The sequence below is a fragment of the Lepidochelys olivacea genome (genome assembly GCF_965140295.1).
Source record: "Lepidochelys olivacea isolate rLepOli2 genome assembly, chromosome: 8".
NCBI lineage: Eukaryota > Metazoa > Chordata > Testudines > Cheloniidae > Lepidochelys > Lepidochelys olivacea.
Window position 1 is genome coordinate 99,323,132 of NC_140418.1, and position 21,096 is coordinate 99,344,227.

Consider the following 21,096-nt stretch of genomic DNA (forward strand, 5'->3'; position numbering starts at 1 on the left):
AGGGTTTCAGTTGTTTAGGATCAGATAAATATAACTAATTGTGAAGCACAGTACTGAATTATCCGCATTTAGCTCACGTATCTTTTTTCTTCCAGGATTGAACATTTGAGACAGTCTTTTTTCAAAGTGTTCTAGAGAAAATTGAAATAAAGGGCCCAAGACTACAAGCTCTGTGCTTGCATAACTTTTAGTCAATAAGTTACTCCTGGGAGAATTCTGTACCAAAAAATAAAAAATTCTCCATATTTTATTTGTCAAAATTGATTTCAATTATTTTGGTAATTTATTTCAAAACACCTGTCAGCAAGTATGTCTAACAATACAGGCAACAAAAAAGATTCCCCCAGGAGTAGAATTGAAGAAACTCCTATGATCACCCAGTTCATTTTTCTGTTATACTGTTGTCAGGCACCTCAGTGTGGGTGTGTTACACATGTCAGTTGGGTACATCTTGGGGGAAAAAGTCTGCTTTACCGGTCTTTTAGTCAATTCTTGTGTTTTCACAGTGCCCCCATAGGGTTAAAATATTTCAAGTTCCCAAATAGAGGCCACTACTGGGGGAAGGGAAAATACAAGTTGGGGTGGGGGCGTACTAGAGGGGTGTGTTTGCACTGGGAGGAGGTATTTGGGGGGTGCTGGAGGGGGCTGCACTTGGTCCCCACGGCCCAGACACCTGCAACCCCTTCCCTGCAGAGCCCAGCCGCAGGCATCGCTCTGTGAAGCTTTGTTACTGTCACACTGGACAGAGACCACCGGTACCCGCTGATAGTGGGTGGTGGCACAATTTAAAGGTTCATCTGCCCCCGGAACAGTTCATGTCATGCCCTCCTCGCCCCAAGTCTCCCCTCCCAGAAACCAGTGGCCCCTCCCTGCAGCTCACAGCTGTTGCTCCTGCCTCTCCCTACAGGGCGTAGCTCGCCAGCTCCAGTAGCTGCTGCACAGGGAGGAGATCTGGCCACACCATGTAACCGAGCAGGGCTGGCAAACCCGGAAACTGCAGGTGCACTTCGAGCTGGAAGCGCCGATTCTGCAGGGAAAAATTTAACTCTGCGCAGAACCTTAATTCTAAATTCTGTATTGTGCAGTAGTGCAAAATTCCTTCAGGAGTAAAGTATTCCACCTGCAGCTCCTGGAATCAGACCCCAAATAAACAGGAGGAGGAAAGACACCAGATTCAGATATCAATAATTGTACAATCTCTTTCCCCATGAATAAAGAGAAATATCTTTCTCCATGATAAAGCAGCATATTTTTACCATTCTAGATAAATATGTCTAAATAACTTAACTGAGTGCTTTCACCGCAAAAATCAAGGCTTTAGTATAAAAATACTGAATTTTTCATTAATAAAACAAAAAGCTCCCATTACCTGTTTCTAGCAATATTATTCTAAGTACAGGCTTCACCATGGTATCGTTTTCTACCTGCATGCACTCTATTACCTAAAAGATCTTTCCTGCCATAACTTTAAATACTATTTTTGGTACTGCTTTATAGCTTTACATTTTGGGGTGTGATTTTTGTTCTTTTCTTTTTTTTTTTTTTAAACTTCTTCAAAATTTCCCCTGTTCTCAAGATGCACATTGTGACCCCTTGCCAACCTACTCTACCATTCACCAAACCCTCCAATTAAGTTACTTAAAGTTTGAACATCCTCAGCTGCAGGTGGGCATGGTGAACTGGAAGAAGAATACTTTACTAGGAAATGACCTAGTAGAGTCTCCTTATTATCACCTGCTTATTATACCTCAGAAACTTCTCCCCTGCAGAAGAATCACCATTATGTAACACTTCTATATCTAGTTTCCCTCCTTTCTATTTCCCAGGCTCTCTGTTGCAATTTAACGCCAGCTAAAGGCTTCTGCTCTTGTGGCATCAGGACTCCTGATGAAGGCCCCAGCTAGGGCTTTCAGAAGTGATTAGTGATTCTGGGTGCTGGATTCAAACTGAAAAACTCTGAAGGGGCCCAATTTGGAAAGTGTCAAACACCCCCTCTATAAAAACCAAGCCTTATTAAGACATCACCAGTTGCACACCAAAAAATTTAAGCATCCAAAACTACTAGTCATTAAATAAAATCTAAACCCACCACTTCAACCACACACTGTGTTCCTCTTGTGTGTGCTGGTGAGTCACTAGCAAAACAGATGGCCAAGAAAAAGAAACAGCCACACCTGCTTGTCTATGGAGTAATCACCTCAATAGCGCCAGCCTCCTCTTCTCCTTGCCTTAAAGGCTTTTTAATGCATGCTTTATTATCAGGTTTCTCATTGTTTTAGTGCCTATGGGAAAGACCTGGAAAGGAGCAGCATTGCTTGCAACAAGGTTTACTCCTGAACCTTACAATGACACAGTACACACAATGCACAATTGGAAATTGTTTACACACACACACACACAATTGGAAATTGCTTCCAATTTCCTCATGTAGATAACTTTGGGGCAATTTGATCAGAGCCTTTTGCTTCTTTCCTCCCCTCCATGTCGTGGAAGGTGAGACAAGGAGAGCGGAGATTTTAAGGCCCATAATTTCCAGCTAGGATAGTAGAAGGTACACCCAATAACCAGTCTCTAACCATATGCAGATTGGAGCCTACTTCAGTGCTTTCACTCAATGGCTGGCACATTCTTTCTTTTCACTTGAACCATCAAGAGGTCAGTGGTTAAGACTCTTCCTGAACTGAAATCTTACAGCAACACTAGACAGATCCCAGTCTCTACCTCTAGTGCACATTAATAATCAGACATCAAATGACATGTGGCAACCTTTACACTTTGTTCACAGAGTTGGGTACAAATTTAAAAAATGGCGGCAGAGTGGGGTGGGGATGAACTTTCCTCACTAGATTATTCCTGATTGGACATCTGATTTCAAGATATAAAACAGGACTATTCAAACTCTGTTGTATGCTCCATGTTTTACACACAGCAATCCTGTAACACACTAGCATTCTACTCCGTAAAGTGTCTGGATCATTATGAGATTTTAACAAAACAAAATGTACAACTTGAAAATCACTTTTGAAATTTCTCTACACATTAACAAAATAATAAATCTATAAACACCAGAAATATAGTTATAAAAAAAAAAAAAGACGACAAACTGCCTTGGCCCAAAAGTTCAGCTTCTGATTTGGCACTGTGAGGGGTGGCGGGGGGGCTCTATTGTACATGTATAGAAGATTCTAAAGAGGTGTTTGCGGGTTTTTTCCCCCTTAAATAACAAGCATTATCTGAGTCACCAGTAATAACCAATTTGGGTTGCCTCATATAAGATTTTTCTTAGGGATGCTACATAGACTGGACCTTTCTGTTAGTATCTAGACCTATATTGGTTAACGCTGTCCCTTCAAAATCCCCTTTCGAATTCAGGGCCTGCTCCTGTTCCATTTAAGGAAATGAGAGCTTTGCCACGGACTTCATTTGGAGATAGATCAAATAAAAATATGAACCTACAATTTGATGTAATTTAGCCTAATTTTTAAGCACTGAGTTTCAAAGTCATCTAAAGCAGTACCTTTCCCCTGAAAGGCCAGCTCCTTTCACATACTTCTCTCTTTTTTCCCTTCTTTCTTTATCCTCCCGCACCCTAAGGTGCATGCATATGGCGTCCACCAGTTTCCATCATTTATTTTGGTCTGGTGCTCGTTTGGTACAGGATTTTGAGTGTCATGTTGATAGATTTAGCTTCTTTCTCTATTGTGCTACACAACGTTTCTGTAGGTCACCCTCATTTTCTCTTTCCAGTTGGTGTCCATTTTCTCTTTCCATGGAAGTCACATAGGTGGCATCCTTCTACTGTGTCCTAAATATGTTTATCATCGTCTTTTTTCTGTGTTTGATGGTTTAAATTGGTGTGCTCCACTTAGATTTTCTGTTGTTGCAATAAACTGTTTCCAATAGACTGAAAATCTTCTACTGGCATTCACTTTGGAATGAGCTGATTTTATCAATTGCTGTTGTGTATTTCCATGAGTCCGCTCTACAAAGGAGGACAGTCACAATGCTTGCGTTAAATGTTCATACTTTTGTATCAGTGCAGATCATGCTATTTTTCCAAATCTTTTCAAGTTTATAAAAGTTGTTTGCTGCTTTTGATATTTGTTGCTTACCATCTAGCATGGTGTCACTACCACAGCACATCTTGGTCCCTAGATGTGTACAATGACTTACTCCTTCCAGTGTTTTTCCATCTACCCCGATGGTTGCTTTTGGAACGTTGATAGCCATATAGTTCGTCATTCTCTTGTTGATGAACAAACTAATTTGTTTTGCAATGTCTGTCAAAGGCTGGGTCTTTTCTTCCATCACGTAATATGTTGAACTGAGCACAATAATGTCATCAGCAAAAACAAGGTAATCCAATTTCCCTTTATCATTTGTCCATAAAATTCCTTTGTTGCCTTCTGTGGTTATTTTCCTCATGATGCAGTCAATGACCAGTGCAAACAACAGTGGGGACATAACACACCCTTGCCTTACCCCAGCTGTCACTGCAAATCATTGGATGACGTTATCATCTCTGACAGCACATTCAGCATCATATAGGTCATTGATGATTCTAGTTATTTTTGTTGTTATTCCATAATATGCCCTTTTTTCCCCCACAGACTGTCTCACTTACATTAGCCTTCTGGAAAGCTATACAATTTATTAAAAGAGTTGTTTGTTACTGTGCACATTGTTCTATTTATAAGAGCAACAGGACTGGCTACATAATCTGAATGGTCTAAAACCTGCTTGTGTTCCCCACTAAGTTGGCAATCTATTTCATATACTGCTGTTCCAAAATGTTTGTGCTATTTAGTCTCCTCACTCAAGTCCCTTCTTTTTCATTTTTGGAAAGCAGCTGATTAAACCTGAACAACTGGATTGTTGGACGAAATATGCTGTAGCTATGAAATGGTACAGCAGGGACCAGTTTCACTGTTAATTTAAAATGCTAGAATTAATTAGGTAGTGCAAATGAAGAAATTAATAAGCACACTTTATAACCACAAGTTCTGCTTTTATTAAAACTCCCTGCCAAATGATGGCAAATATCTTTGGTCTTTTTGTCTTTCCCGGTCTCATTTCCTTACATTCTCTGCAACTAAAATACATTTTTCAGTTGAACCTCTCCCCCATAATTAAAATGTGTGCCTGAGTTGTATCTCCACTTTCAAATCATTAGCATCTTTTTAAAAAGCTACTGTATATCCTGCCTGTTCAGAAAAGCTACCAAACAAAACTGAAGTTCACAATTTTGGTTTTGAATACCAAATTAAAGGCTGTCTTGGAACCTGTCATTCCTGTTCAATTGAGTTCAGTGTACTACCAAATTAGCATTTTTTCCCGGTAATAAAGGCGTATGCTTGTTTAAACACATGCCTTTCCTAAGCAAATGGTAACATCATGAATTAGTTTTCTTAAAAAGCTTATGACTGCTCCAGAAGACCTGTATGAAGACTGTGAACAGATTATTATTATTATTATTGTTAACATACAGTAACTTTAATCCCTATTAAAATAATGGCGTAACAGTCCTGAATATAAATTCTCTCAAGGGGATCTTGTATGTTTAACTGACTTTGTTTAGCTCTGAACTCGTTGCAAAAAATATTTTGGGAGTCTAAATATTATCCTACTAAAGTCTGTGCATTTCCTTAACAAGGTGGGGAAAACTAGATAATTTGCCCAGTTAAATGTTCACCCTCCTATTTGAGATTTTCTAATATGATTTTGCCAGTCTAACAATTTTAGATCACATTTGAAATATGCCCTTCTATTTTTCTGAAAGCACTTGTTTAAAAATTCCTTAACCGCAACTTTAATTCAAAATTTGGATTTACTTTATTGTCGAGCTCAAATTTTGCTTTTACTTTATAATCGACGTTTTATTTTATCAGCAAGGAGAAAGCAATTTATTGTATATGAAAGAGGTCCCCATTCTTCACAGAAACTGTGCCAGTTTTTGTTAAAATGACTCACTTATCAGTCCCTACTTTCTATAGTACACCTTGTATATATTTTTGTTATTTATTCACTGACAAAACAAAGAATTATCCACCACAAAAGATGGATTTTCTGAACAAAAATATGTAAAAATCCACAAGCAGATTGAACATGAACTGTTTCAGAGCTTTGCTTAAGTCCACAAGCATGTCAAGAGAATTTACTGTGCACTGTAGTTAATTTTATTCCGCAGTACATCTTCAAAAAATTATGGTGCCTGATGTTAATAATAAAATAAAGCAGATAATCATTGAAAAGGCAGACATTCTGACAAGCTCTCACTCCTAAAAAGAAAAGGAGTACTTGTGGCACCTTAGAGACTAACCAATTTATTTGAGCATGAGCTTTTGTGAGCTACAGCTCACTTCATCGGATTCATATTCTCTGTGTATAAATAAAGTCTGCTGCAGTTTCCACGGCATGCATCCGATGAAGTGAGCTGTAGCTCACGAAAGCTCATGCTCAAATAAATTGGTTAGTCTCTAAGGTGCCACAAGTACTCCTTTTCTTTTTGCGAATACAGACTAACACGGCTGTTACTCTGACTCCTAAAAAGAACACTCACAGAACAAACTTGAAAGATATTTCAGCCTTGATTTTTATTCATTCGTATTTCACTGCTGAATACATGGGCCAAGGGTTGATCACACTTGTTAACTGGGTCTGTAGTATGAGTCTGGTCTTGTCTTTTTAGTTGTTTATGCTCATCTTGATGAAAACAACAACTGTGTGTGCTGGTGAGCCTTTGGTGGGGGGGGGGGACGGGACACGACACACTTCTGGTCTAGTGCTGTGTAGAATGACCAGAGGCCAATACCCACAATTTAGACATAGTTTGAGGAGTCTTGTTTTTGCATTTAACAAACATTCTAATCCCTAGTACTCCGCAGGCTTCAACGTTAAGTGGCCTGGAGAAATGTGACTGAAGTAGGTGGAGGGAAGGAGTGAAGTGGTCTTCCAGTCTTCTTGCTGGACACAGGGAGAGAAGACCAGCAGATAAAACTGCATGTCAGATTCCCCACTATTCTATTTGCTCCGAGGACTTTCTGATGTAGGGGAACCAGGTTGACATGTGGTGGCAGCTGTTTGGTGGCATGGTGAATTCAAGATGAAGGGAAAATAAAAACTCAGAAGAAACCATCAGGGTTTTCTATCAGCATAATCAAAGTGAACAAGAAGAAAGAGAGTACTTGTGGCACCTTAGAGACTAACCAATTTATTTGAGCATAAGCTTTCGTGAGCTACAGCTCACTTCATCGGATGCATTCAAGTACCAAGTACTCCTTTTCTTTTTGCGAATACAGACTAACATGGCTGCTACTCTGAAAAGTGAACAAGGTAATTCTGAGAAAAATTGAGTCTCCAAGAACCAAAGTCCATTCCCCAAACTTCAAACCACTGGGACTCTGGAATAGAGAGAAATTATCTGGTATAAAAATTTCAGAGGTGCCTAAGTTATTTGAGGCCCTAAGTTCTATTTTCACAGTTAGAAGCCTACTGAATTCCATGAGGCTTTGGAACCTAAGTGCATATATCAGTTTGGAGAATGGGACGGAGTCTGTAAATCACTTAGGCACTTTTGAAAATTTTACTCCAATCTTAATTTTTGGAAAACTGGTTGCCCATAAATCATTTCAGAAAGAATGATCCAATTCATACTGAAAGAAAATTTCTAGGGGGACAACCACCCAGAAGCATATCCGAAACTAGTACACGCATCTACTATTGAGACAGAATCCTTCAGATAGCATGAAACCAAGAGGAAACAGTACACACAGAAAAGAAAGTAAAGACTAAGACAACATCCAGGGTTTTCATCCTGCGAAAGAAACAACAGGTGGCATTTTTGTACCCATCTAAACTCAGGATTACGTTTAGAGAAAAACATCACTAATTTTGAGATGTCTAGAAAGCTAAAAATATGCGGTAGCTATTGAAAAATTGGATTTTTCATGATCAAAATCCAGACTGGAAGCACGAGACTCTAGTGGCACTTAATTTAAAAGTTATACTTGTTTGTCTGCTCACATCTAACACACTTGAAGTTACCTGTAATTTTAGTTCCTTAGATTGGAAAGAAAAACACAATAGTTTTGTAACTAATTAACAGCTGTGCTAGCAAATATCGAGAGAAATATATTCTAGTACAGTGTTAGGTTGCTGTACCATGAATGCAGCTCTGCTCTTAAGAAAAACACTTTGAACATTCCACAATCTAAATAAAGCACAAGCAAAGGCAACTCACTGACTCCTTTTTAATCCTCTTCCTCACACTCCTGAAGCTGTCTCCCAATCAGGATGTACTGAGGTAGATACATAAAAACCAATGTGCAAAAGAGAGTTCTGATTAACTACATTTTTGAGAATGCAATTTTCTTCAGGGCTACTGCCATTTATTATGTGCCTCAGTTTAAATTTGAACTTTGTTATATGGCAAAAAGGAAATAAAAGGAAGTGCTTTTAAATGTGAAATGATAAGTGGATCATACTAATACTGTCAGAGAATAGGCTATGTGAGTGCTAGAGCAACACTGTTTGTCTATATCCTCATTCTCATGATAAAACCAGAGTATTCATTTTGAGAAGAGAGAATTATATCCCATTTTCTACCCACAGCCCTCTATGTGTATGTTCTATGGGGGAAAAGCTCTTGCCCTTTTGGGAACCCTTCCTTTTCCAAGACTGTCAACCCTTTGCTACAGTTAAGGAAATGTGGTAAGAGCATCTGTAGTTACTTAGGGGCAGATCCTGCACAGGTTTACTTAGAACATGTATACGTGTAGAGCTCGCTCGTGCCTGGCTGCGGTATGCAGTACAGCAGAAAAGGAGTTCAGAAACCTGCAAATGGCTGAATATCACTCACACAGATCCTTGCGTAACCAATACCCTGCTATGAGCAGGGCGTGAGGGAACATGATGTTCCAGGACAGTACAGAGTCTGGCGGTGACTGCAATCTCCACATATGTATGCTACATCATGAACTATGATATTGGTGATGCACCAAACAGCAGCAGAAACTTCAGCCACTCCTCCTTTAGAGTGGGAGTAATAAAGCCACAGAGCCTTCACAAGCAGCCATAAAAGATGATGGTTCATCCCACTGCCTTTTTAAATATAGGATGTATTCCAGAGTATGACGATGGCTGCAGTTCTGCAGCAAAGACGGACAACAGAGCAGGTATTTCCTCACCTGTTCATGCTTCTCCTATGGGTGGACATGCACATTTCTTTTCTCTTTGATACAGACCTAGACTATAATGACGGGTTTATTTCTGAAATTTCTGCAGATAATCCTATCAACAGATTTTATTCCACGAGAAAAAGGGCTAAGACGAGGTAAGAGTATCGGAGAACAAAGCTATAAACAAGACCCAATCATCAAAAAAAAAAAAAAAAAACCACACAGCACAGGTTTTAGACTATCCTTTTTAAAGTTAGGAAAAAATAAATAAAAATGAAGGAGGACTAGGGAAGGAAATGGCATCAAATGGGCTGTGAACCTGTACAAAAGGCCCCTCCCAATTATGTTTTATAAATATATTATGAATTTTTCAGAAATCCTAGTTACTCTTTTTCTAGCTCTTTATGTGGCTTGGAACACAACTGGCTTCTCCTGAAATCTGTATATATTTCTACAGTAGACATCACTGAAGACTGAAGGTTTACCACCTGCAGGAAGTTTATTGGGGTACTGGCAATATTTCCCATTCTGGGAATATGCAGTAAAGGTAATTATTGTGGTGTCCACTGTATGTACTTAGGCACAACTCAACAAATCTATGAATATTTTAAAGACACCGAAGTTGTGTTGCCCAAAGGATTACATAAAGTAGAAGTGCGTATTTAAGCCAATGTCAAAAATATTTAAGAGCATACCTGTAATTTTGTCTCTCACAAGTTTGCAGGATTCTATTTCACCAATGCTCCCAAAGAGACTCCTGAATTCCTCCTGTGTCATATTCTGGGGTAAATAGTTGACTATGAGGTTCGTTTTGCTGTCATCTGTGGCAGCCCCTGTCTGCATGGGGGAAGGACAGTTTCTACTGTTGCTGGAGGGTCCATTGGTCGTATTGGAGGTAGGGCCATTCGACACCTGAGGCTCCATGGTGCTAATTATCTAAATAAAAAAAAAAAAACTGCCTGAAGTTTCACATACAATTGCTATTTTTAAAGATACTTACACATCAATGAGTAGGTAGCTTTCATGGCCAATTCAGACACTTTAACAAAAAAGAAAAAGAAAAAGAAAAAAAGAAAAAAAAGAAAAAAAAGACATGGGCTTGATTCCTCTGTTATTGTTGTAAAGTAGGTCATGCTAGTCTTTGGCTGTGAGCATATACTAAGAAGCAGTGGGAAAAAAAACCCTCCATTTTTTTGGTTAATGCAAAGCTAATTTCTGTTTTCATCACACAACCATTTTGATAAATGTATATTTAAGCATGAATTTAATTATAATTTAATGTAATAATCATGATTAAAATTACAGTTCCATTAAAGCAAAAGAGGTAAATATATAGGTCTATATTGAAAAGGTAAAATATATTGCCTATTTAATAACTGTATCACAAAGTGTGACACCAAATTAAGTGGGAGCTTTTAATCTGCAAATAGCTGTCGTTTGGATCACCTTCGAGTAATAACCCTCTGATCACACAAGACACACCTTTTACTGGCTCCAATAATTACTTTTATTCTCCAGTAATATTTTTCACTAGTGGACTAACTCTTCTTTACAGCACAAGACCCTAACCCTGAACCTTCATGGATGTGAGTATTATAGTGTTTGCTGTAATTGCAAAGGACCTTTTGGATTCTACCAGAGCCATTACTTTCAAATGGCTCACAGGGTAGGAATAGAGATAAAAATCAAAACACCTCTCCATCTTGAAATTTAAGGCCATACTTTTCAAAAAACAGATTCAAATGGTCTTTTTTTAATTACAAAGTAAGAGTCCAGTCTTGCAAACACTGATGCATCTGAGCTGCCAGTGGTACTAAACACACAACTGAAATGTATGTATGCATTTGCAGGATCAAGGTCTAATAATGCAAGAGCTTTTCATCTGGAAGCTCCATTAACTTTAACTTCAATATAACTGTACCAGTGCAATCCCAGGTATTGATGAGGAAAGCCAGGATTTGCACTGGTGGACACTACCTTAATAGGGGTAAACTCTACCAGTGCAAACTGTGTCTTTCTCTGTCTACTCAAGGGGTTGCACTGGTGCAGCTAAGCAGATGGCTGTAATTGTGGAAAATCTCCAGTGTAGGCAAGGTCTCTGTTTATTAAAGACAGCATCAGATATTCAGTGATATAAAGTACTATCAAGCAGGAGAGACTCCCACTAATGGAGGGCAAGGAAGTTTAAATGATAAAGGAAAAATCCAAGAGAGACTTAGATACCATACAGTTTGAACCCTGTGTCGATCTGATCCTATAATTACAATAATTACCTAAGACTTAATTTTGCTTTCTTTCTTTAAAGTCAGTAAAGTACATATTGTGACAAGATAGATTTAATAATTCCCTACAAAACCTTGGAGGGGGAAACAAAGTATTCTAAACTAGACTGACACCAGGCGAACTAATGTTTTCTACTTGATTTAAATTAAGGAAGCACTAGAAATAACCAAACCAAAATGATTGTGAATTTATGTGTTTCAGTATTGTTTCTGATACCTCACCTATGAAATATCCCCTTTGTTTATAACTGGACATTACAAATAGCCATTCAAAACTGTTTAAGTATTTGGCACAGCAAGTAACAGCAACTTTGTTTAACAGTTTTCAACGAATGAAGACCTTTCAGAATGGCTAACAAAAAGGCACAGCAAATATATGAAATAGAACTATTTGGAAAGTAAAATCAGAGTATGTAAGTAGGTGATGGCTTCATAACAATGACAACTTCTTAAAAACATCAACAGATTCCAGTCAGAACCACCACTGCCAAGTCACATGACCGTAAACTGCCCAAATCTTTAGATAACCCCATCTCTTGTTCTGCACATTTACCAACGATCAAATATGTTCCCAACTTCAATATAGATGATATCTATTTCAGATGCATATTCACTTATACATGCTATTAAAGGATTTAGAGTAAAGAGACTATGTACTCCATTCCATTTCTGTACCTCTCTAACCTTAAATCCAATACTTATTCCAGTCCCAGTAAGCTTTGCTGGTAGTCTACTGTAGAGGTGGTTATCTCTCGCTCTGGTGAACAAATGTATTCTGGAAGTTACAGCTCAATTGAGCATAATTCTTTCATCTATGTTGTATGCACATAACTGCATCAAATTGATTTAAAAAACACAATCTTGGCTCATACTTTCTACTGAGGTGCTGAGCAAACTTAACTCCTACTCAAGCCTACACAAGATGAGGGAGCTCTGCAGGATCAGGTCCAATGTTAGCATTTTAACTCAATTTTAAACATCCACAAATATTAGTGAAGTAGAGTCATCCTCTTCTGATAAAATATGTCTATTTTACATACTCGTTTTAGTGAACTATCATTTCTGCATTTTCACTGGTTAATTTCTACACTGTGCATTCTAATAGGGGTTATAATAGATTTGTGCTGTTACAAACGTTTATATCAATCACAAAATTCAAAACCCAATATTTTACCCAGTGAATAATTGAAAATTAATAAGATATATTTAGAGACTGGAAATTCTGAGTAGGTATGGTTAACTAAAGTGCTTTATGGACATATAAACCACTGCAATAGATTTAATTAAAAAAATAAGCTGAAATGTCAGATAAATTGTTTTAAGGCTTGATCCTGCGCTACTGAAGTTAATGGGAATACTACCATTGATTTGAATGAGAACAGGATCATGCTCTCAGAGCAGTATATTGAGAAGTAAAGGCTGACACTCTATTACTAGTAACAGAAGCAGGAGGCATGCTAGTTACCCTTGTTAAACATTTACCCCTTGATCTTTGATTTTAAAATCCACAAAGGATGATCACATTCAATGCTAGCTACTCTAGTGGTTACAAATGTTGCACAAAGTGTTATAATCTTTAGAATTTTATCTTCAACACCAAGCAAAATGTATAGTTCACCCTTAAGATTTTTAAAGTTACAATATAATGGTAATTATCAAGTCTGAGTCTGAGCAAATACGTTTTCCCTTGAAGATATCTTCCTCACTGCTAGTATCTCAGCATTCATTACTGTGGCATCTTAGGGCCGGATTCTCTTCTCACTTACTCTGGTTCAACTCCATTAACTTCAAAGAAATGTCTCCTCATTTTCACCAACGAAAAGGAAAATCAGGCCCAAGATTTGCTTTCTACTGAATTACTGTGATGATGTGAGTTTCTAAATGTAACTTCGTCTTCTCATTCTCTACATGAGAGATCAGGAAGAAAAAAAACCTGATGGGAACTCAAAATATTTTACCAGAAACGTTCATAACAAACATCTGAGCATACTGATTTTTCATTAAATAATTTAAGACTTTCCTTCGTGTAGAAGAGGTTTCTGAGAATTTATGTATAAAAGCAGTTATATACCAGAGAAAGCACTCCAAGTTGTTATCAGCATGAAGGGATAATGTTTACTTCGGCTATATTCTCTGACAAACCATTTTTAAAAATTTTAATTATTCATGACAACAAAAACAACAGTCCTAATACTCCTTATCAGACATACCCCCACTTAGCACTTCTAAACTCAGACATTCTGTAGGTTAGTTCTGTGTGTTACAAGCTAGCTGTAGTAGAGCTTACTATCCCTTCAATATCAAAATGTTGTTGGAACTGATTGTGTACTACTTAAAAATAAATATATTATTTATTTTAAAAATGCTCTTCATCAACCCACTTATTTCCTCTCCCTATGCTCATCACTGAAAGAAAGATGTTAACTTATTATTCACCACATCATCAACATTCTAGAAAAGGGTCTCCTGAAATTTCCTGGACACACTTTTTGCTTTCACGGTGTTTGAATTACTATAAAGGTCCTTGCACTGCATTATTATTATTTTTACCAAAGTTATCTTTTACTAGGGTAGAATCACTATGGAGATGTAGCTCATTTCCACAAATGTCTTGCAGGGAGAAGAACCATACGTTCATCTTCTCAGGTCAAAAGGTCTATTCAAATATTGACAAAATGAGTGCAAAAATACAACAGTCACTTAGCCTCAAAGTCCTCCCTCCCCACACACACTTTCCCTGAAACAATGTTTTACATAGTTATGTTTAAAACTTAAGCCACTGATGTCTAATTCAACATTTCCGATGTTTTTGTAGAATAATTTATTTAATGCAATTTAGGCAGATATTGTTGGTTTTAAAATTACACTGCAAGAGCAATTCCCCATATCTACATTCACACAAATACTGGTATTATGAAAAGGTTTTTTTTAAGGAATTAGCAGGCTGGGCCATCTCTAACAATATTATTCTCCATACACAGATTACCAAATATGTCCCTTAAAAAAACCCTGTCACTACAAAGGTGCCTTTTAAAAAAGCTGTTGGTTATAGTCCAAGATGAAGTGCCCTTTAAAGTAGATGAATCCTGGTTGGGTTTTGTTTTGTTTTTTCAACTGTGAAATGACCCTATATCCTTTGTCTCTAAATTATTCAACCAGAGCACTTTCTGTTGTAGTCTTCTGGTATGGAAAAAATTAGAGAGATATTAATTATTATATGTGCATAATATCCTATATTAATTAATAACTATATGTGCATAATATCCTGGAAAAAAAGTTAAATTATAGATACTGTATACATTTATAATTTAGAAGCCAACATTAATTTGAATATTATCTATGTAAGCCCAAGCAAAAGTTAATTTGATTTATACTAATCTTCCATGTGACCAAAACAGAATTTCAAGTTTGATTATTATTTTAGGTATATCAATCTATTTCAAATAAAGGCAAGCCTTGTCCTCAATTCAGGATGCATTGCATCAGACCCCCAGTTTCTAAAATTATTTCTTGGTGTACTACTTTTCTCAGTACGGTGATATATCATCAAACTACAGGGTATTTTAATTTGACAGGTTGCACAAAGAAATACTTTGTTGCTTGGGAAGACTGCATAAGCTCTGCCAGTGTTTTGCAAAGCACAGCTAATCACAAAGCATGGCATAAAACCCCCAAAGAACGTCAACAACAAAAAATCCACCACAGCAGCTCCTACATTCTAAATAATATTTAAGAAATACTTTTTATGAATCTTCATATAAATATTTCTAATGAATACAGTGAATTTAATCTTCCTGCTAAAATATTAGTTTCACCAATAATGCAAAGAATACCTGCATGTATAATTTAAATAAAACTATTATAATGCTTAAACAAGCTACTGGTAACTGACATTAATCTTTAGTTGTTAGTACAGTAAATATGTTACATCCATCTACCATTACAAAGAACAGTTAATGAATCATTTAGAAAACTACCCACAAACCGATTAAGACAGCCTTATCTTCCTATTGCATGCATAAACAGCCAATGGCTCAATAAATGTGAATATACATTTTACATTTACAAAATTTGTTCTCTGTAGTCTCAAAAAGAGCCCATGTGCTGAACTGAGAAGAGTGTTGCATACATACACTGAAAACTCTTTATAGTAACAAATCATTTCCTTAAAGCCCCACTCTTATCTGAATTACATGTGTACACATGCTTTTTATAGGTAACACCCTGGGAATCTGCTATACACAGCGAACGATACAATAATAGAGTTTCCAAAACTAAATATTTGTTTATAAAAGCCAAAGGGCAGTGTTTTGCAAAGATTCCACAAGCAGACTTTTCCTAAGAAAGCAAAATCTGAGAAAAATTCTAAGACTATGAAAAGTATACAGTTCATATGGACAGATTATTTCTAGCACTCAGAAGTAAAAAATATTATCCGTACATAATAAATTGTTCACAGCACCTAAATGCCAGGAAAAATGATCATGGTAAATTATACCTCATGAAGAATTCATAAGGTCTAATTTTATATTATTTCTAAGCATTCATTAATAAACAAACTCAGAACACTCACCCATAAAAGAGAATTTAGATAAATAATGCAAAACTCTTAGATAAAATAAGAGAGCACTTTAATTAGCATTGCAAGTTGTTTGCTTTACATGTGAAAACAAATGGTGCTATGGTGGAGGTCCCATAGCCATATTTAAATAAAATGTTAGTAGACGTTCACAAGGATCTCTCTTTGACACGGGATTACATCAATGTGAGCTAGGCACCTTTTCGTTCACGCAAGAGGGTCTATATGGGGCAATTAGAGTGCAACACTTTACAGTGCTCTGCAATTCACAACCCCATTGTCCAGACTGCGGCGCCATGTACACAAGTCCTTCGTGAAAAACAATTTTTTTAAAATAAATTCTCAGTATACCAACAGTGTTGACAGCAACGATTTCTGCACTGTACAAACCATGATCCTTCAAGAAGCTTTCCTCAAGTGCTGGGACCCAACTGGATTTAGCTGCTTTCAGGACTGGAGTCTTATGCCCCAAACCAACAAAGGCATACGTGCTTAACTTTACACATGAGTATTCCTACTGAAGCCAAACAGCCTATTCACAAGTGTAAAGTTAAGCATATATATGTGCAGGATCGGGGCCAAAGGCACTTACACACATGCTTAACTACACTGCCGTAAGTAGCTCCACGGATTTCAATGGGATTATTCATGGTAGTAAAAGCAAGCAGGTGCATTAAATGTTTGCAGGAATGAGGCCTTAGATTGTAAACTCTTCTGGGCCAGGATTGTGTTATACAACACATGGCACAAAATCCTTTGGGCACAACCATGATAATAAACAGTAATTAAAAGGATTTGTTTTTTCTAAAGCACAGACTGGCAAAAGTCAGAATTAAAGGCCAAATTCTACCTCTTGGATGTACACGCACACTTCCCTCACAGCTAATCTTAAGAGGAGCATGGAAAACATCTTTGTGGATCTTGAACACATACATTTTCCTCTCCTCAACACAACTGTCAAATTTCACCGTCAATTACCTTTTTACTAAAGTTTATGTACTACACAGCTAGACTTGCTATTATTTACTTAATAAATACATCATGAACATGAAATAAAAGAGGAAAACTAAGCTACAGAGCAATTCTGCCTCAAGGGATATCCAATATCCCAGAAATGAACAATTATCTAATCCTCTGTATTTTGACATACCCCCCTCCCCCACAATTTTCACATGCTTTATCTTCTCCCTCTTCCTGTAAAAGATATATTTAATGTTTACACACTCATGTTGCAGAAAGGATTAGCCTGGAAAAGAAAATGCATTAAATTGGAAGTTACTGTTACCACCATTTTATTTCACATGACAAAACCTTAGTTTCATTATAAAATTTTGTTTTCAGAGTACAGTGCAGTAGTTTTAAAATAGTATTCAAATATTTTCAGTTAGTTCACAATTACTGGGTGCCATAATTTTACTGCGCATGAAAGTCATGCTAATTGACAAAAAAAGTCAAATTCATTAATTTTAAAAGGAAAAGCTTCGTTTTAATAAAATAGTTTTCTTCTTTCTAAATGGCTAAACTTGTTTAGGACAAAAATGTTTGTAACATTAAAATGATACACAGAGATGTAGAGGGTTTGTTGGTTTTTTTACATTCCCATCATCTGTGACGCACCTACCAGTGCAAAGAAAATAAAATTTATTGGTAATACTATTTATATTACAGTAGTACCTGAGGATCTGAGATCAGAGTCTTCTCATATCCGGTGCTATACAAACAGAGAGAGACTATCCGGCCCTAAACATACAAGTAGTAGTGTGGGAGTGAAATTAAAAGTATATTATCTTTCCCCCTCATTTTGCAGAAGGGGAAACCAAAGCAGAAAGGAATTATTAAATGACCTGTCCAAGGTCATTCAGAGAGTCTGTGTCAGAGGTAGGATTTGAGACCAGATCTCCCTAGTTCCAGTCCAGTGTCTTAATCACAAGAGAATCCCTCCTCCCAGATCTTTCCCAACGATGGAACCAATGGGCCAACAAAACAATGGGCCAAATCTGGCTCTTTATCTTCAATGTTGACATCTTCAACATTTGTTCCTACTATACATTTCATTTTGTCTCGTTCCCAAAGGATACTGGCCTCTACCAGTACTCAGACTTTCCAACCCATTTAAACAGGCAAAGACTATCATAACTACCTTGTCATTAGTCAACATATTACACAACAGATGATAAACAGTCAAAGAAGCCATTCTCAAAGGATACGATACACGTCCTGCAACTATGTAGAGAGAGGATACGATACACGTCCTGCAACTATGTAGAGAGAGGATACGATACACGTCCTGCAACTATGTAGAGAAGACTATATAAGTACATCACACATTCCATATGGCTTCTACCTCTCTCCACAGAGATTTTGGGGATAGCCAAGAAGTACAAGACCATGCACCTGCTATACAATTCCACACTAGTCAGAACCCCAAGTGCTATCAGCAGCCCAACTGCCAGAGATGGGGTAAAACCATTAGCCTACTTTTCCAACCATGTGCTACACGTGCTCTGTCATGTCTGCAGCGATTTTTGAAGATATGCAGAAACCTACTGTTAAATTACAGCTTTGCCTGTGTCTGAGAATAAAGCCTTTGTTTTCTTCCAAAGCAGGATGTGACTTCTGCTGTCGCGTGACATTTAAACCTCACAGAATCTCTTTTCTTGTCCTTACGTGTCTCCATTATGCAGGATATTAATACCCATTTGCAACTTCTTCACTTCTTGATGAGGCCACAAAGAGTGTCTCCATTTTTCTAAAGTCCCAATTCTGTGTGGTTCTATTTTTAGTACTCTGCAAATGTCCAGTTTGGACTCTAGCATGAAACAACTTCTTGTACGTTTCTGAGGTTTCGTACGTTATGCAGGAAGGAATGGCTGACAAGTTATAATGGGTGACCTATCTGAACCAAAGTTAGTTACTCTTTTCACCAAGGGAATCTACTTCAGTGGTGGAAAGCAGAGTCTGACTTACCTTTTCTATTTGGACTGGTTTCACTGAAATTTGCCTTCCATCTTTCATGCCACTAAGGTCAGAGAGGGAGAATAGAGCCCTGATTTTTACTGGAATTGAGGTTTAGAAGAGATGCCACAGCTAAGTACACAGCATGGCAAAAAAGGAACCACCTAGACTGCGATAAGGGTTACACAATAACTCAGGTTAAAATCCCTTACAGGGTTCATAATAAAATGCCACAGACTATAACAAAGCTGACCTGGTTCTGTGTCAGGACACTTAACCAGTAACAATGGCTACTCTGCCCTAGAATCTAACCACTTAGTTCTCCCAGAAGGTCATGGGGCTACACACACTAAAAGTTCCCTACATTCTATCAGTTGGAACAAAGGAATCCAAGGTCGGGCTCCACTGCCCCTAAAGCAAACCTCATTCTTCTTCAATTACCCTCTCTTTCATTTTGCTAAGCTTGCATGCTGAAGTCAGGTCATGCTCTACCTAAGAGTTTTATCAGCTTTGTGATCATACCATATCACACCTCATTTCCCTCTGTTTTTTTGTGTTTAATATACTACTAGTTCTCTCAAGTTGCATCTGAAGGACAAGAAAGCTCTGGAGAAAAACCCAAAAAACAAATTGTCTCATAACCAGCAAGCCAATTTTTCCTTGATCAGGTGCTCCAAGCCACACTGTATCCTGGGATTTCCCCCTTCTTCCCCAAAAGATTATACCTGTGTTAGGCAGTGAATGCAACAAAGGGAAAAGAGGTTTCCTACTCACTATACTATTCCTCTTGATCTATCAATGAACTCTTAAAAGACTACATTAACCAGAAGTGTATTTCCAATCTGTGCTTGCTAGCAAGGTGGTAACCTCAAGTACAAAACACACCACAATAATGGCTGCGCTAGACACGAACCTGAGCAGACATAACAGTTTACCTAGCTAGACAAATAAATAAATACAAGATTGTGCTAGAGACAGAGACATAAGACAGGTCTCTACCCTGAAGTGCTTACAACCTAAAAATATACAGAGCACGGGCAAAGAAGCAGGATTATTTAATCCTTTTTTGTTTTCTTTTAGTTTTTCGATACTAAGCTCTTATGCATTTGATTCTTAATCTCTACCCCTTAGTTCAGTTTCCTATTAGTTTTTAATTAAGTTACCAACTTTTCGTATTTGTTTTATGTGTGCGTGCATGTTGCACAAGCATATGCACCTATTTACAAGTAAGTATAATGAGCCAGGTCCCCAGCTGGCAAAGACTGACAGCACCACTGTGGCCCAAGATTTTAATCGCATTTTTCCTTGTAAGAATCGTCTACTCTAAATGCTTTCCCAACCTGCAAGTTTAGACAGAGAACCCCATATTATATAGCTATATAGTTTGTGTTTCAAAAGTTTAAAGAGCTCATAGTAGCCAGAGGCCAATGAAGAACACAGGGCTCAGAAGAGAATCATAGGACTGGAAGGAATTTCCAGAGGTCATCTGGTTCAGTCCCCTGCACTCATGGCAGGACTAAGTATTGAAAAGGCCCAGATAGAAACGGCTATCTAAGTACCAGCAAGATTTGAACTTGCAATCCTTGGTTTACTAAACCAAGCTGATAAATGCTCTAACCCCTGAGCTATGGAAACAGGTCCCAAGAACCTGCTAGGTCCATGAGCATCATCTTACTAAGAACCCCTGCTGCTGGAATTAATACCATGGTGTACAAACAAAGGGTAAAATTTTCAATGGCTCTTTTGTGATTTAGGAGCTTAATTCTATTTCAGGGGGACATGGGCTTCTAAGTCACACAGGCATTTTTGAAAACATTACCCTTATGTGTTTCATCTACATGAAGGCCTGCATGATGCAGAAATTGATGGCTTATCCACACATGCACTGCACCAGTTCTGTCCAACACAGTCTAAACTTTACTTTCAACAGAGCCTTAATGAAAACATAGCAGTAACTACATCTAGAGAACCCTAGTAGACGTGTGAACTTTTTTTCCTCTTGCAGCAACAACTACTGCTTTCAGGTCTAAGAGGTGCAGACCTGGGAAAAATAGGACATGATTTGATGCAATGTAAGTCACATCTCTTCTAGCAGGAAAGTTAG

The 21,096-nt window shown here is 37.7% G+C and overlaps 1 protein-coding gene across 8 annotated transcripts in view; it reads right to left on the bottom strand.

The window, feature by feature from the left end:
- ELAVL4 (ELAV like RNA binding protein 4) overlaps window positions 1-21,096 on the bottom strand; it is a 106,928-nt gene that overhangs the window by 45,105 nt on the left and 40,727 nt on the right. For all 8 annotated transcript variants that reach the window (XM_084637206.1, XM_084637208.1, XM_084637205.1 and 5 more), the window contains exon 2: window positions 9,872-10,112. In XM_084637206.1, the coding sequence (XP_084493332.1) occupies window positions 9,872-10,112 (241 nt within the window). The remainder of the gene's footprint in view (window positions 1-9,871; window positions 10,113-21,096) is intronic.